Genomic DNA, 16,518 nt, shown 5'->3' on the forward strand with positions numbered 1-16,518 from the left:
TAATCACATGACTTTTCTATGATTTTAGGTGTATTATTTATATTAATTTGGTTTGGATCTGTATTGCATGTTTTCCTCTCTCATAAGGTTTAATAGTGAGGGAAGGTGTTTTCTGTTGATCAGTGAGAGATTGTGTGAGCTCGGTTAATGTCCTTCATATCTAAATCAAATTAGCCAAATTGTATTAGAAGAAAAATGCATTCTTCAAACACTCATGACGTCTCTCTTCATATCTGATCATTTAGCACATGTTGCTCTATTTTAGTTCTGTTTAGGTTTGCAAACCCCAGTCTTGTGACTTAATGTCATTTTACAAGCAATAATTATGCGTTCTTCCTTTTTTTCCTCACACTTTCAGTCTGTGGGCATTGCATGGAGTCCCTTCTGAGACTCAGCATTCATTTTTGTCATTCAGTGTTTTTGTTAAATGGATAATTCTCCTAAATTAAGATCAATCATTACTCAACTTTGTGTTGTTCCAATCCCAGTATGCTTTTTCATTCTTTTTGGAGCGCAACAGCTCTGACACCATTCACTTTTGTTGTATGGAAAAGAGCAATCAGGACATCTGCGTTATTTTTTCTTTTGTGCTAATACATGGTTCAGTGATATAATGTGATAATAATTTTAATAAGGTTAAGTAATGATAAATCATATATTTATTGTAGAATAGAAGCCTTTGTTTTGGTCATACATTATACATACATTTATGCATATATACAGTGAAATGTATTTGTTTTCACATCCCAGCTAAGCTGGGGTCAGCCATGATACAGCACCCCTGGAGCAGATAGGGTCAAGGGCCTTGCTCAAGGGCCCAACTGTGCCATCTTGGTAGTGCTAGGGCTTGAACCCCCGACCTTCTGGTCAGCAATCCAGAGTCTTAACCACTGAGCAACCACTGCATAAACATTAAATATATGTCAATGCTATTTTACAGTAAAATATGACGTATTATTTCAATAAAGCGACTTTAAAAATATTGTAATTTATTTTTATTTAATGATAAAACCTATTATCAATTAATGTATTTATTTTTGTGTCTCAGAGGTTCCGGGTTAAATAATAATAATTATTATTCTTATAATCGTAGAATATATTTTAAAACAGTTTAAAAACAGTGTTAATTATTTAAATATTAACTAAATATTATTATTATGTTATATTATTATTATTATTGTTATATAAAATGTATATTTATTTATATTTAATTTATTTTTTAACTTTTGTTTTTCTTGTCTCGAGAGGTTCCTGGTTGTACAAAGGGTTTGTAATCACAACAAGGTCCGGTTTATATCCTCGTGTAAACAGTTTCTCCACCTCGACACACTCGAGCTTTTACAGTCGAGACATTATCACTCTGCCACAGTGGATACGTCAGACTCAAAGTTTACCACGCACTGAAATGAATGCGTGTGTATCTAGTCGGAGACCCTCTGCCCTACTTTTATTGCCTGATGCTGCTGCGCTCGGATGAGGAATATCCCACAATGCCCTCATGGACGAAGCCGCGGATGCCTGCAGCTGTTGTAGTCGCGCAGACAGACACACACATTTCCACAGTCCGCCGACCGTCTGCGTGTGCGTGACCGTGCGTGGAAGCTTTCCGCCTGGCCCGGACAGATAGACAAATAGATAGACAGATAGACAAATAGATAGACAAGATTGACAAGAGAGACAAATAGATAGACAAGATTGACAAGATTGACAAGATAGACAAATAGATAGACAGATAGATAGACAGATAGATACTTTATTCATATCCCATGAGAGACATTGCAGGGGACATTGGAAAGGATTTTTAAGCGCCGGAGCAGCGAGGGGGGTCCACTCGCTGCCTACCGGAGAATGATGGACCCCCTGGCCGACAGACGCACGTCTCAGGCGGAGCGCTGCAGCAGAGGAGCCGCCGGTGGAGAATTAGCGGACGATCAGCCGCGCGGCTGCGGGAGAGACACGGCGATTGGCGGCAGCGACAGACTGAGCAGCCTCGTTGACATGGAAGACTCGCTGGAGGAGAAGCTGAAAGGACTGGCGTTTAGGAAACAGATCTCTTATAGGTAAAAATGTGCAATCTAATTCAACATTGCATGTAGCTTATTGCATGTTTGCTTGTGTTACCGAAGGTGTTTTTCCACCATATGGAGCAGGACACAATGAACTTGTTTTTATATCATTGTGGCGTGAGGACTCTCCATAGACTTCCATGCATTTTATGGATTTTGTACAGATCTAACGATAATTTATATCCCCTATTCCTACACCTAAACCTAACCCTCGCAGAAACCTGTTTGCATTATATTTAAAAAGTAAATAAAATAAAAAACATAGTTTAGTATGTTTACTAAGCCATTTCCCTCGTGGGGACCACTGGCTGGGCCCCATAAGGTAGGTGATCTCAGGTTTTGCTATCCCCACAATGTAGTTTACACACACACACACACACACACACACACACACACACACACACACACACACACACACACACACACACACACACACACACACACACACACACACATGCATAATGCATAATAATAAAAATAGGTTTAGTTTTTATAGTTATGTCCCTATAAATAGAAAGGCACCATCGCAGGACCACCGTAATCTATACTGACTGCTGAGATTTTCAGTATTGTCATGAATTGCATTATGTGCCACATAGTGTGCATGACTTGACTGTATTGTCATATGGCCTGATATTGATTTGCAGGCAAAATTCAATTGTTTGTTTTTCACTTGTACCAAACGATTGGGCCATCAGTCATTCTGCTTTTATCAGATTGTGTAATTGACATTTGACAGGAATAGACAAGAATATGACACGAATATAAGAAACAACAAATGTATAGTATAGTTGCATTAGACTGTAGCTGTAGCAGTACGACCTACTCCTCATTGTAAGGGTCAGAAATGGCTTTGCCAAATTACATAATGATCTCTAGAACATCCATAAAAGCTAAAGTCCCCTGAAAGACATTGATGACTTGCATTTATTTATGCAATAGTGCTTGACCTGTGTTGTTACCTCGTCTATCTTGAAACAGTCCTTGTAAAAGCTTTTTAGAACATTTGGCTTGATTATGGGAAACAATGATCTTGTCAGACGTGATTGGTGATTCTAGACTAGTGTAAAGATTGAGGCTCAATCTACGACACAAACTCTCACACATTCCATGCTACTCATCAAAACATACAGATAAGCAATTACCTTGTGAGCTAGCATGCTAACTGAAATGGAACCCCGTAAGTGACTCATTTTGAATTCTGTGCATACAATAGGCAGCAAATACAGTAGGCAGTGTGTCACACAAATTGTGCTATTCCATCGAAATGCTTCAGACAATAGATGCACAATTTCTTTAAATGGGGTTTGAAGTTAGCATATAGCTATGCTAATGAGATTATCATTTAAAGGGAGACTCGACTCAAAATCGATTCCATTAGAGTTTGACGTTAGCATGTTGCTAAGCTAATGACATGATACTTAAACGCAAGACACGACAATTGATTCCATTAGAGATTGATGTTAACTTGTTTCATGATTGTCTTATGGGAGATTCGACTCACAATGGATTCCAGTAGAGTTTGACATATTTGAAGGATTCAAGTGATTCTGCTTTAGAATTTGGCCTAAGGGGCGTTCAAACATAATGCGTTATTACGTTCCTTCTGCTCTATTTTTTACTTGTTGTTCTGTATAAATATGGATAAGATGGACATTTTTGGCCATTACAGCACAACTGTAATTATCAGTAAGCTGTTTTATCAGTTTCTTTGAGGGGCAAGTGTTTAATATAGCCAATACGTCCTAGCAGAGTAGAAGTTAAAAACAATGCATAATCTAAAGGTTTCTATTGAAGACGAGTAAACTGAGCAGTGATATTTTCCTTGAGAGCAAACTTGCCTGCTCGGCCTTTCTCAGGACCCCTGATTTGACCTCCCCCTCCTCTGTTTCACACCTGTTGGTGGAGGAGGGTCACTACCACCCTTGCTGCTCCTTCAGCACCTCCCCCAAACCATAAGGTCAACCTCGCTGCGATCCTCCTTCAAGCAGATCAATCTTTTACTTCCCTGTGGCATCACAATCAAGCCAGCATCTAAAGAAATGATCAAAGCTCTCCTCTCTCTTTCGTAGAAAACATCTAGAACTCCAATCAGAGCATCTCCATTTCAGATACGACGTCAGCGAGGCCTATGTAACTCAACCAAACAAGCTCCAAACTAAACTCCACTCCAAATGAAATAAACACAAGCCAATAGAGCATTAAAGGGATAGTTTAACCAAAATTGAGAATTCTCTTATCAGTTACTCACCCCCATGTTGTTCAAACCTGTATTACTTTGAGTAAATCATGACATAATTTTTTAGTTTTAGTTAAACTATCTCTTTAAATGTGGTGCATCTTAGATAAAAAGGATCGTGTTCTTCATTTTTCAGCAAAGCATCTAAAAATAGAAGCTTTGAAGTTCCTAAAGACACAAAAAGTGTTCCTTTTTAATCTACACTCCTCAAACAGAGCACGTATCAGTTTTTGTTATCTAGTGAATCATGTTCAGTGTATAAAGAGGACCTTGTGTCCACTCGCTTTCTCTCAACAGAGCAGTGTAAATGAAAAATGCTCTAGGAGTTGAAAAACCAGGAGCTCACTAGCAGACAGTGACACATAAAACAGATCTCATGCATTTTTAAGCGTCCGATCACAGCCCCAATTGTAGATTTATACATGCTTGACACATGTTCTCTCCACCAAGCTGCTGAAAAGTTCTTGTTCTGGTGTATGCTGAGATTTTGTGGATGGACGTAAAGGGAGAGTTCACCCAAAAATGTACGCCTTTAAGCAATGTTAAAAATGTGATGCACTCCCAAAACCTCCATCATATTGAAAGTGTGACGAGAATCAGTACATTGTGTTTAATACATTGCGTTCTCATTTGACTAAAACTAGAGAAAGGATTTCTATTTAAAAAAAGGCGATAATCAGTTCCCTTTTGTACATTTAAATACCTTAAAAGCAGAGATGCACTGTTGTACGGGCCACCGATATACAGTATATTGGCTAATTATTGGCCAAATTAAAGCCATTGACATATCGGTCTTAAGAATGAAAATGCCGTTATGAAAAACAGATGGTTTATTTATAATTAATAACATTATTTTATTGCATTGTATAAAGTTTGTAATAAAAACAAAATTCTGTGTGTAATATAAAGAAACACCTTGCAAAATAAATGAAAATCTGAAAAAGTAAGGCATGTCGTAAATGAATATTTAAATATCGTGGCTCTCTAAAAATTTTGGCCTGTCATGTGTTCAACAGATCCAATCCATGTTCAGTGGAAATACGTTTTTGCTTTTGTACATCTTCGTATATTTTTCATTGCATAATTTGAAAGCAAAACAGTGATCTGATAATAAAAAAGGGGATTAAGTGGTTAAATATTGGTATATGTATTGGTCTATAGTGTATAGTGTTTTTTGTTAAAATCGATATCGTTTCGGACATAATTTCAATTTTGTGTATCCCTACTTTGGCAAACGTCAATGGTTTTACTTGATTTTACACATCTAGAATTGATTGGCTCACGAAAAGTGTTTCTTTCATACCAACATTGAGCATGATCATGTGTGTGTTCTAACCCTGATAATGTCTAATAAGCCAACAATGATCATGCAAATACATTAAATGGAGTTACTATATCACTGTAGGTCATAAATAATAATAAACCGAACGACACACCTAGATTTTTGTCCATTACCCTGATTTTGCGTTGCATGTAAACACCTTTAACGACATTCTCACCAGCTGATCCAATGTACGTAAGTGTTGTAAGCATGCCTCTTTATGTTTTAATGACAAAAGCAGAGAATAACATGATTTTTGACAAATCACATATAAAAGCCGTTTTCTTGCTTTGTCTGGTTTTTAAAATGAGCTGACTTATGGGAGTTGGTGTGCATGTAAATGGGCTCATTGAGACAGGTGGTTGCAGGGGAAGGGTTAAAAATGTAAAAAGCAGATGGCACATGAAAAGGAAATTTATTTCAGAGTAGGAGCAAGATTACCAATACTTTTTAATTTCAAACCATGCACTGATGAATCATGCAAAATAAGACCTAGAACATGTTGTCTACTTGATTTCATGTTGAATTTAACATGTCAACCTCATTTTATTTTCTTAACATGCAATCATGACATCACAGAGATGAAACCATTCTGGAAAGTGATGCTTTTGTGCCTCCAGCAACTCTGCATGGCAGCAAAATGGATTGGAATGGGTTTATTATTTGATCACTTTCAAGTGTTTTGAAACTTTTAAAAGGACCCTGGTGCATTTAGTCATCTGTCAAGTTGTGCCAGTCCTCCTGTTTGGCACTTTGCTCTGTACATTTGGCTGCATTCAGCTGTGTAATTTTGAAGACCGTTGGCGTGCCTTTCCATAGGCAGAGCGCCCATTTAGGACTTGCTGGACACAAGAGTTGCACTGAGAGCCATTTTGTGTTAGATTAGCTTGTCGTGTACTTGCGTGTGTTATATATTTAATGTTAGTTTTAATTTGGCATTGAAGCGGAACGTGAAATGGCTGCCACGCCTACTCTAAGTGTGTTTGCGAGAGAAAGTGTTCACATTTTCTTCCCGTCCATGACTAATTCTCATGTGCACAAACCATTTTTGGACATGCCATCCACAATTGTCCTTTTGTAGGTTGTGGCTTGTTGGCTGGATTCCAGCTGACATGTTTGATCATGCAAAGGTATGTGCGTAAAAGAGGGTGTCTGTTGAAGTAGGAACTCATTGCATTTCCTGCACGCTGAGTGCAAAACTGGGACCACACAGTAGATCCTGATGGCAGCCACGAATAAGGACGTTACATAAATGGTCATAATCTCTCCTGAAGAAGGCTGTGTGCAGAGCGGGTGGCTTAACGCCGATAAAGCCAGTCTTTTTGCTCTTTTTTCTGCTGTGGTGAGGGTTAGCAATGCTGTCTGAGGATATTCAAAGGATTAAACTTTTGAGTCTCTTCCTTATTAGGTGTATGAATGTAAGAGGCTTTTCTACTACAGTTGTGTTTTTTGAAGCATATGATAGTTGGGCTGAACTTTCTCAGGGGTGGAAGCAGAAATCAAGTCCCAGGCTTTTGTCTTGTAGTAGGCCCTGAGTAGTATGCCTTGAGGATCTAATGCAACTGTTGGGATTTATCTCTCTCATCTTCCTATTTGTTTAGTCAAATTCCTCCCATGCCCCATTGCTATTAAAATGGTGCCAGATCGGGGGCGTGGGTAGCTTGGCGAGTATTGATGCTGGCTAATACCCCTGGAATCACGAGTTCGAATCCAGGGCATGCTGAGTGACTCCAGCCAGGTCTCCTAAGCAACCAAATTGGCCCGGTTTCTAGGGAGGGTAGAGTCACATGGGGTGACCTCCTCGTGGGCACAATTGGGGGTTCTCGCTCTCAATGGGGCATGTGGTAAATTGTGCATGGATTGTGGAGAGTAGCATGAGTGATAAGATGCGCGGATTGACTGTCTCAGAAGTCTAGGCTACTGAGACTTGTCCTCCACCACCCGGATTGAGGTGAGTAAACGTGCCACCACGAGGACCTACTAATGGCAATTTTCCACTGCACATTACGGTTCGACTCGCCTCAACTCTACTCGCTTTACGTTTCTGAGCTTGTATTTCCACTGCAGTTTAGTCCCCCTCAACGTGGGTGGGATTATAGTATGATCGTCATAGTTGCGCCGCCTCTACTGCCGTGACATCATCTTAAACACGACACAAACTGACCAAAACAATAAGACGACTGCTAGCTGTTAGCTACTAGCTCATTGTTCTGCATAAAGCAGTTGTTGCATGGTGATTTTAGTTAAATGTGTAACAGTTAAATTGGCCTGGTTGTTTTAGAAGCAAGCTTCCAGTAGCTGGTCAACTAAATAAGGTGAAGCTTTCAAGCAGAGTATAGAGTTAACGTAACAAAATGTACCATCCTCCATCGTGGATCAACGCCAGTCCAGGGCACTCTCCCTCCTATTGCTTAGATAGCGTCCATTTGGTCGAACCACTTTCACTTTTCCTTGATGGTTCTGTAGTCACTTAAAACATTTTTTTTACTTTTCCCTACACTGTTGGTAGGTCCGGTGGTAGCCGTGTGCAAGACACTTCCTGAGAGACTTTTTTGTTTCGCTCATCCAAATTGGGAGAAAAAGGGGGTAAAAACAATAGTGCCAGATCTGTGAACCTTTCTGCCGCAATACGGGTATGGAACCATTTCAACAGTCACATAATATTTGTGAGATCAGGCAAATTTGCTCAGACAAATGGAGAAAATAAATTAGCTGGATTTGCTGCGCAACGTGACAGAAATAGGAACTGAAGACATGTTGCAACATGTTGCGACATGCCGCATTGGATGCTTCTTGTCCAGATAGCTTTGATGAATACGGTTGTTTGCATCACTCTAGCTGAACTGAGCCGGACTGATAGCTGTCTTTCATTTGTTGTAAACAGGAATGGGGCCTGATCAGGAATGGGGCCTATTCCTTTATGGTGGCTCATGCACCTGTAGCTCTGGCAGAAGAGCACCTGTAGACAGCCACCCCATTGGAGGTGTGAGTGACTCCATGTCCTCCTCCATCTCTTCATTCATCAGTCCCCCAGTGGGGTGTTATCACTGTCACACCATGTGTGCCATTCGTCCAGCCTAATTTTCTCTGACACGGACAGCTAAAACAGGCCCGCTTGTCTTTCATAAAACATGCTAGAGTCATCATTCACTGATGAATGTGTTTTAGTGGAGCATCAAATGAGAAAATAGAACATGTGTTCATATGTTATTGTTTTAAATGTTTGTACTAAGCTTGATTATGCCATATAAAAAGGCTTTTTGTGGTGTCACTTAGTTTAATATTATATTCTAGTAGTCCAGGTTCCAAAAATCAACAGTGTGAATGGAAAGGGGATGAGACATGATTAAAGAAGGCCAGAATGAGGTCTGAGTGTGAATACGAAAGAAGTATTTTTACTCAGTGCACAATATGATACACTTAATATGGTCTGAATCTGGTTCTTTTAAAGAGAACTCAAGTGTGAACACTCTCAAACTCTAATGCCTTTACTTTTAATGTAATGAGTCATGATACCTGAATCAGGCATTTTACCACACACACCCTTGCATATACAGGCTGTACTGGGATTACTGGGATGTTTTTTTAGTAGATGATCTGACAGAGGACAGAGTTTAATTCATGATCTTAATCCTGATGCTGTGTAATTTACTGATTGCTGGAGCGGTAATATCAATATATAATCATACCTGCTGAAGTGAAGTACAGCTTTATGCCCAACTGTTATTACTTAATGTTAATGGCATATTAGAAGATTGAATCCTCTTGTATTTGCTACCGTTATTTACCTCAAGAGCATGGACATCTACCAGGCTCATACTAACCTGGTTTAGGTCTTATTTTGACTGGAGTTAGGGTTGGCCCATGTCACATTTTGAGTAATTTTACATCACGGTAAAGGTTATATCTCAAAATTGTTAGATTTTCTTCCTGGACATGGTTTATATTTATTAAAAAAATATATATATATATATATTTTAGTAACCATCTAGTAATGCCCATTTTTAGATAATCCAGTGAATTAAATACTAAAGATACTTCATATCATTTAATTATTTTCTCTTTTTGTTTGGAGCTTGATTAATATAAACCGAAAGATTTTTCATAACAAATTAAAATGACAAGTCTGGCAAAAGGTACAGCTTTAAATTTACCCAGGGCTGGACTGGTAATCTGGCATACCAGGCATTTTCCCGGTGTGCCGATGCACTTTTGGGCCAATCAGGGGCGGACTGGCCGAGAACCGAGCCGGCCGTTGGTCGGCCGCAAAACATGCGGGGAAACGAATGGGCCGCAATAAGCAAAGATTGTCCGCCGTGTTATGCAGAACGGACCACAAAACGTTGGCGCGATATGCAGAAAAGGACAGTGAACACCCCTGCTCAACAACTTTTAAAGGGGATTTTACTTCCGGAACCAGACTTTTGCGCTGATTAATGATGAGTCACAGAGGTCAGTCATGCAAAACTGATGCAAGATATTTTACAGCCTGTTTCTCAGAATGGAGATGCTTGGATAATGATGAGCATGTTTCTGCTACACGTGAAGCTCATTAGGTGTTTCCCGCTGCACACGTTATCTTTTCGCCACAATTTTCTCTCTCTGTTTTCCTATCTCTCTCGTAGTCTCTCGCTCACTGTAATGCACTCTGCTCACTAATTATAGCTTGTCTCTTTCTCTCTCTTCAGCTGTGGTCTGGGAGGTTGTGTGAGTTCAACCTTTCATACACTGATAGCACAGGGTTACGGCAACCTGGGCCTCATTTAGAAAATGATTAATTCAATTAGGCAGCCAGGACCTCAGGTGTAAAAGACAAACCAGGAGGCCCCTCACAGACCAGAGGCTCTCAGAGGGGCAGAACAGGATATCTGGTCCTGCTTTTACCACACTAATGGAGGATTCACAGATCAGGGTGTTCCATTTAGACTGCTGTGTTGAGCACACAACTCAAACATTTACCTGATCATTATTGTGAAAGCCATCTGCCACAGTGGCAGCATGTTTAGAGACTGGCTTTTTTGGGACAAATAGGGATTAGGATGTTTGAGTGACACACTTCACAGACAATTGCGTATAAATAATACATGTTCATTTCCATGGCACTTTGTGGTTTAGGATGTTAGGGTTAATTTTCAACTCAAAATTTGTGGTTTACAGTTTATCTCAGCCTCAGCCGGTAAACCCACTGACCACCCATGGAAGATCTGATGCATGTTGCATAGAAAAATGTTGCAAAGAATAACTAAAGCTTTCAGTGACTCTTTTTAGACTTATTTTTTATTTAATTTTAGCTATTGCAGATTTGAGTCTTCATTTGTCACTTGATGAAAATGTCCTTTAAATTGAGTCAATATTTTATCATGTCATATTCATTCATTGTAGTTAATTCTAATCTGACTAAAGTGGCAGGAAATGTTAGTCTACAATTATATATAAATAACAGTGTTATTGCATTGAAACCGTCATGAAATCATCATGATGCATATTTTTAATTGACAAATAAAAAAAAGCCTTCGTCAATGCACATTTTTGTCATTAATGTCATTGATGAGGTTAAAGGAATTGTTCACCCAAAAATGAAAATTCTCACATCATTTACTCACCCTCACATTTACGATCCCAAATGTGTATGACTTTCTTTCTTCTGCAGAACACAAACAAAGATTTTTGGAAGAATATTTCAGCTATGTAGGTCCATACAATGCAAGTAAATGAGTGCCAAATTTTTGAAGCTCCAATAAGCACATATAGCCATCATAAAAGTAATCCATACGACTCCAGTGGATTAATGAATGTCTTCTGAAGCGAAAGTGTGTAAGAAATAGATAAAACCCCTTTTGCTAAAATTGTCGCCTCCAGCCAGCTATGGTTTGCTCATTGACTAAGGTGCTTCTTGTGTGATGTAAGTGCAAAAGCCTGCATATTTTGAAAAAAGCTCTGCATATATATTCATACGTGGATCCCTTATTAGCAGCTGTTCCTATGGACCGTAATACTGTTCACATAAAGTCGCAGTTTATGCAGCGGTCTGGGTTCACTTCCACTCAAACCGATTCAAACAGCACTTCATGTTGACCTCCAAGATGCTGCCACAGTTGACTTACCTCTGTTAAATCAGTCCTGATCTCTGCCATCCATCTATATTGCTGCTCACTGTATTTCTCCAATACGATCTACCGTCGTTGAAATAACCGTGTCTGCAGATCTACTATGCAGCACTTTATGACGCAAGCCAGGGGAGATGGGCAACATGTGTGGAGCACAAAAAGGTAATAATTAAGTTACACACAGTAAAGAGTAGTTGATAAACACTGTTCGTCTCTCAGGAAAGTGGACTTTTTGGAATACAGTTTCTGCACATTTTGTTTCTACACCTGCGTCCATCTCAGCTCTGAGCTCTGCTCTTGATGTCGGGGCTATTTTCAGCAGATAGATGGTCAGATAGGGGAGCGATGCATGCTTCCGATGCCTCCCACACACCCTGCGCCAAATGCTGAGGTTAATTATGGAGGTGTCAGCGCCAGAGGAACACAGAGAAGAAAGAGCAAGAGAGGGGAGGTTTATGTACAGCAGGAGTGGGCTCCAAACCCACCAACAGACACTGCCAACGATGCGCTTAATCTCTCTCTCGCACACACACACACACACACACACACACACACACACACACACACACACACCGTCACAGTTATATGTAATTACACAGCTCGATCCCACATGCTGCCACTCGCTGGCAGCCAGTGGTACCACTGCACACACACGACACTGTATTGTCACGTTAGCATCTAGAATGTGGGATGCGGTACATAATATGAGCCCATATCCATTCGGCAGCAAGATGTGTACTGTAAGGTTGTCTCTGTGAATCTCTGATTAAAACATAACATTAGAGTTCAATTGATTTCAGTGAATCAGTTCAGAAACTTCAGTTCAGTTTCTGTGAATTGATTGAAAACTCTTCACTGAACGATTTGTGTCAGCACACAATGTGAAAAGTCACTGCTAAGAATTTGTTGTTTCAGTGAAAACTGTGTGTAGGTAAATATTTCTTCAATTGTTTATTACCTGTTAACTGTTTCTTTAACTTCGTGGAAAGAATTATTGATAAAAAAAAATTTCACACTTAAATTTGTCTACTAACTGCAGTATGTCCAACAGTAAGGGTACATGCATAACAGCAGATTTATGTCATTTTTGTCATTCTTTCTGAAAGTCATGCAAATTCCCACCACAGTGTTATTTCCATTTCTGTATTGTGTTTTATAGAATTCTGTGCTGGAAATGATGGAAATTATGCATGTTTTTAAAATAAAATGCCAGACTCCTAATTTCACAGTTAATAGAAATAGAAAATGTAATCCTAAAATACACACAATGAAATAATATTTTCACACTTATTGCATAATGTGGCAAAATGTATTGGAACTGATGCCCAATAAAAAATAAATGTTTTGTTTTCTTCTCAGGCGTGCTCTTCACTCACACTTTTGTCTACTTGGTTAATAAATACACTTACTTAAAAAACTTTAAAATGGGTAGATTTGTTTGGTGTGGTCACAACTGTGGGACAGTCGTAATTGTAATGGTATATGTTTATTTTACTCTTTTTTTTTTTTTAGACTAGTTTTAATCATGCAATTAATTACATTTTTATCATGGATTTTCATAGTTCAATATTTAAGTTCTGGATCTGGGACAAGACTTAAACAATACAATTTATACAAAAGACATTTGATGAAGAGTAGTTAAAACTACTATACATTTTTTTTATATAATAATAAAATCTTTTTTTTTCGCAAGCAATTACATAAATGCAGCACAAGCTCATTTGTTTAATTCTATAATATTTACAGTGTTTTATGACGTTAAAATATTTCATAATGTATGATTGTGCCTTTTTATGTATTTACACATTTATTACACTTAGGCTTCTACATTACTACTTTTTATTACATGTTTGTTTATATGCACTTGTGCGATTACCAAGCACTGTATTGTTTCCATAAAGTTGGAAGCATAGAATTTTCCAAAATGTCTTGGTTAGCTGAAGCTTTAACATTTCCCTTCAGTGGAACTAAGGGGCCTATGTGAACACCAGAAAAACAACCCCATAGCATTATCCCTCCTCCACCAAACTTTACAGTTGGCATAATGCAATCAGGCAGGAAACGTTCTCCTGGCATTCGCCAAAGCCAGACTCGTCCATCAGACTGCCAGATAGGGAAGTGTGATTTGTCACTCCACAGAACATGTTTCTACTGCTCCAGAGTCCAGTGATGACGTGCTTTACACCCCTCCATCTGACACTTGGCATTGTGCTTGGTGATGTAAGGCTTGCATACAGCTGCTCAACCATGGAAACCCAAGTCATGAAGCACCCGGTGCACAGTTTTTGTGCTGATGTTAATGCCAGAGGAAGTTTGGAACGCTGCAGTTATTGAGCCTCAGCACTCGGCGACCCCGCTCTGTAATTTTACGTGGACTTCCACTTCATGGCTGAGTTGCTGTGGTTCCTAAACGCTTCCACTTTGCAATAATACCACTTACAGTTGATTGTGGAATATCTAGGAGGGAAGAAATTTCATGAACTGACTTGTTGCAACGGTGGCATCCTATTACAGTACCACGCTCGAATTCAGTGAGCTCTTTAGAATGACCCATTCTTTCACAAATGTTTGTAAAGGTAGACTTCATGGCTAGGTGCATGATTTTATACACCTGTGGCAATGGGACTGAATTCAATGATTAAGAGGTGTGGCCCAATACTTTTGTCCATTTAGTGTATATAAATAAAATTTAGTTAAAAGACTGAAAATAAAAATACTTTTTGTGCTAAGAACATAAAAATCAAGAAATAATTTTACAGATTATTTTTATGGTTATATCGTCCTTCACCTCATCCTTCTGTATATACAGTATGTGCTGTTGTTGTTGCTAAATTGTGCGAGACAGACCTGACTTGGTGGTTTCCTGTAATTGTTGTTGTCCAAAAGGCAGTCTGTGTGTGTGTGTTTGTGTGTGTGTGTTTGTTGGGTCATAGACAGTCAAGGAAAGGACACAGAAGCAGCAGGGGGTCTGTACCTCTCCCTCAAAACACAGGGAAATGTGTCACAGCTGTTTCTGTGTGTGCCACAAAGCAATTGAAACAACACATTTTAAATGCAAGAGCACATAACACAGTATAAATAATGAATGAGTATGTGGACTTTGCAACAAGAGGGGCGAACACGCTTGATCTTGTTTACCCAAACTTCCCAGGCGCATACCGGGCGAAGCCCCGCCCCCACCTCGGCTACTCAGACCACATCTCTGTTATGCTAATTCCAGCATACAGACCGCTCGTCAGACGCACAAAACCGCTCCAGAAGCAGGTGAAAACCTGGCCAGCAGGAGCCATCTATGTTCTTCAGGACTGTTTTGAGTGTACTGACTGGCACATGTTAGGGAGGCTGCAACATATGGCGACTCTACCAACTTGGAGAAATACACAGCATCAGTGACCAGCTACATCAGCAAGTGCATTGATGATGTCACCTTCTTCAAGACCATCACCACACGCTCCAACCAGAAGCCGTGGATGACTGCGGAGGTGTGTGTGCTGCTGAGGACCCGAGACTCTGCCTTCAGAGCAGGCGACAAGGCTTCCCTAAGAACAGCGAGGGCCAAACTGTACCGGGCCATCAGAGAGGCAAAGCACGCACACACCCAGAGAATCCACAGTCACTTCCAGGACAGCGGTGCATGTGGCAGGGCATCCAGGCCATCACCAACTACAGGACAACATCAGTTGCCTGTGACAAAGATGCCTCCCTTCCAGATGCGCTGAATGACTTCTACGCTAGGCTTGAAGCACAGAACAACGTGGTGGCGAGGAAGACCACCCCTCCTCCCAACGACCAGGTGCTCTGTCTTACCACGGCTGATGTGAGGAAAACTCTACGTAGAGTCAAACCATGGAAGGCTGCTAGACCAGACAACATTCCTGGCAGAGTGCTCGGAGGATGTGCAGACCAGCTGGCAGATGTTCTTACCGACATCTTCAACATCTCTCTGAGCAGCGCCGTCGTTCCTACTTGCTTCAAGGCCACCACCATCGTCCCCATGCCAAAGAAGTCTTCAGTGTCCTGCCTCAACGACTACCGTCCCGTCGCACTCACACCCATCATCAAGAAGTGCTTAGAGAGGCTCGTCATGAGGCACATTAAGAATGTATGCTGACTTGTCAGCAAGAACGACAAGTCAGCATACAGAGAGGAGGTGCAGCAGCTAACGGACTGGTGTATAGCCAACAACCTGTTGTTGACTTTAGGAGAGCACAGAGTGACTGTTGAACATCGACGGCTCCTCTGTGGAGATCGTCAAGAGCACCAAATTCCTTGGTGTTCACCTGGCGGAGAACCTCACCTGGTCCCTCAACACCAGCTCTATCACCAAGAAAGCCCAGCAGCATCTCTACTTTCTTCGAAGGCTGAGGAAAGCACATCTCCCAACCCCCATCCTCACTACATTCTATAGAGTGACTATTGAGAGCATCCTGAGCAGCTGCATCACTGCCTGGTTTGGGACTTGCACCGTTTCGGACCGCAAAGCCCTGCAAACACATTTACAAAAAACACTGCATCCGCAAAGCAACCAGCATTGTGGATGACCCCACACACCCCTCACACAAACTCTTCACCCTCCTGCCGTCTGGCAAGAAGTACTGAAGCATTCGGGCCAGACTGTGTAACAGCTTCTTTCCCCAAGCCATCAGACTCCTTAATACTGAGAGACTGGACTGACACACACACACACATGTCCTGAGTTGCACTTTAATTATTGTCACTTTATACCTGGCTGCTACCTCAATAACTGCTATGTGCATAGAACACTATCTCATAGTATGTTATGTT

The 16,518-nt window shown here is 40.4% G+C and overlaps 1 protein-coding gene across 12 annotated transcripts in view; it reads left to right on the forward strand.

The window, feature by feature from the left end:
* Nucleotides 1–1,341: 1,341 nt before the first annotated feature.
* LOC127638991 (diacylglycerol kinase iota-like) overlaps nucleotides 1,342–16,518 on the forward strand; it is a 55,022-nt gene continuing 39,845 nt past the window's right edge. For all 12 annotated transcript variants that reach the window (XM_052120776.1, XM_052120783.1, XM_052120782.1 and 9 more), the window contains exon 1: nucleotides 1,342–2,060. In XM_052120776.1, the coding sequence (XP_051976736.1) occupies nucleotides 1,849–2,060 (212 nt within the window). In that variant the 5' untranslated portion in view covers nucleotides 1,342–1,848. The remainder of the gene's footprint in view (nucleotides 2,061–16,518) is intronic.

Source organism: Xyrauchen texanus, chromosome 47 (assembly GCF_025860055.1).
Source record: "Xyrauchen texanus isolate HMW12.3.18 chromosome 47, RBS_HiC_50CHRs, whole genome shotgun sequence".
NCBI classification, from domain to species: Eukaryota; Metazoa; Chordata; class Actinopteri; order Cypriniformes; family Catostomidae; genus Xyrauchen; species Xyrauchen texanus.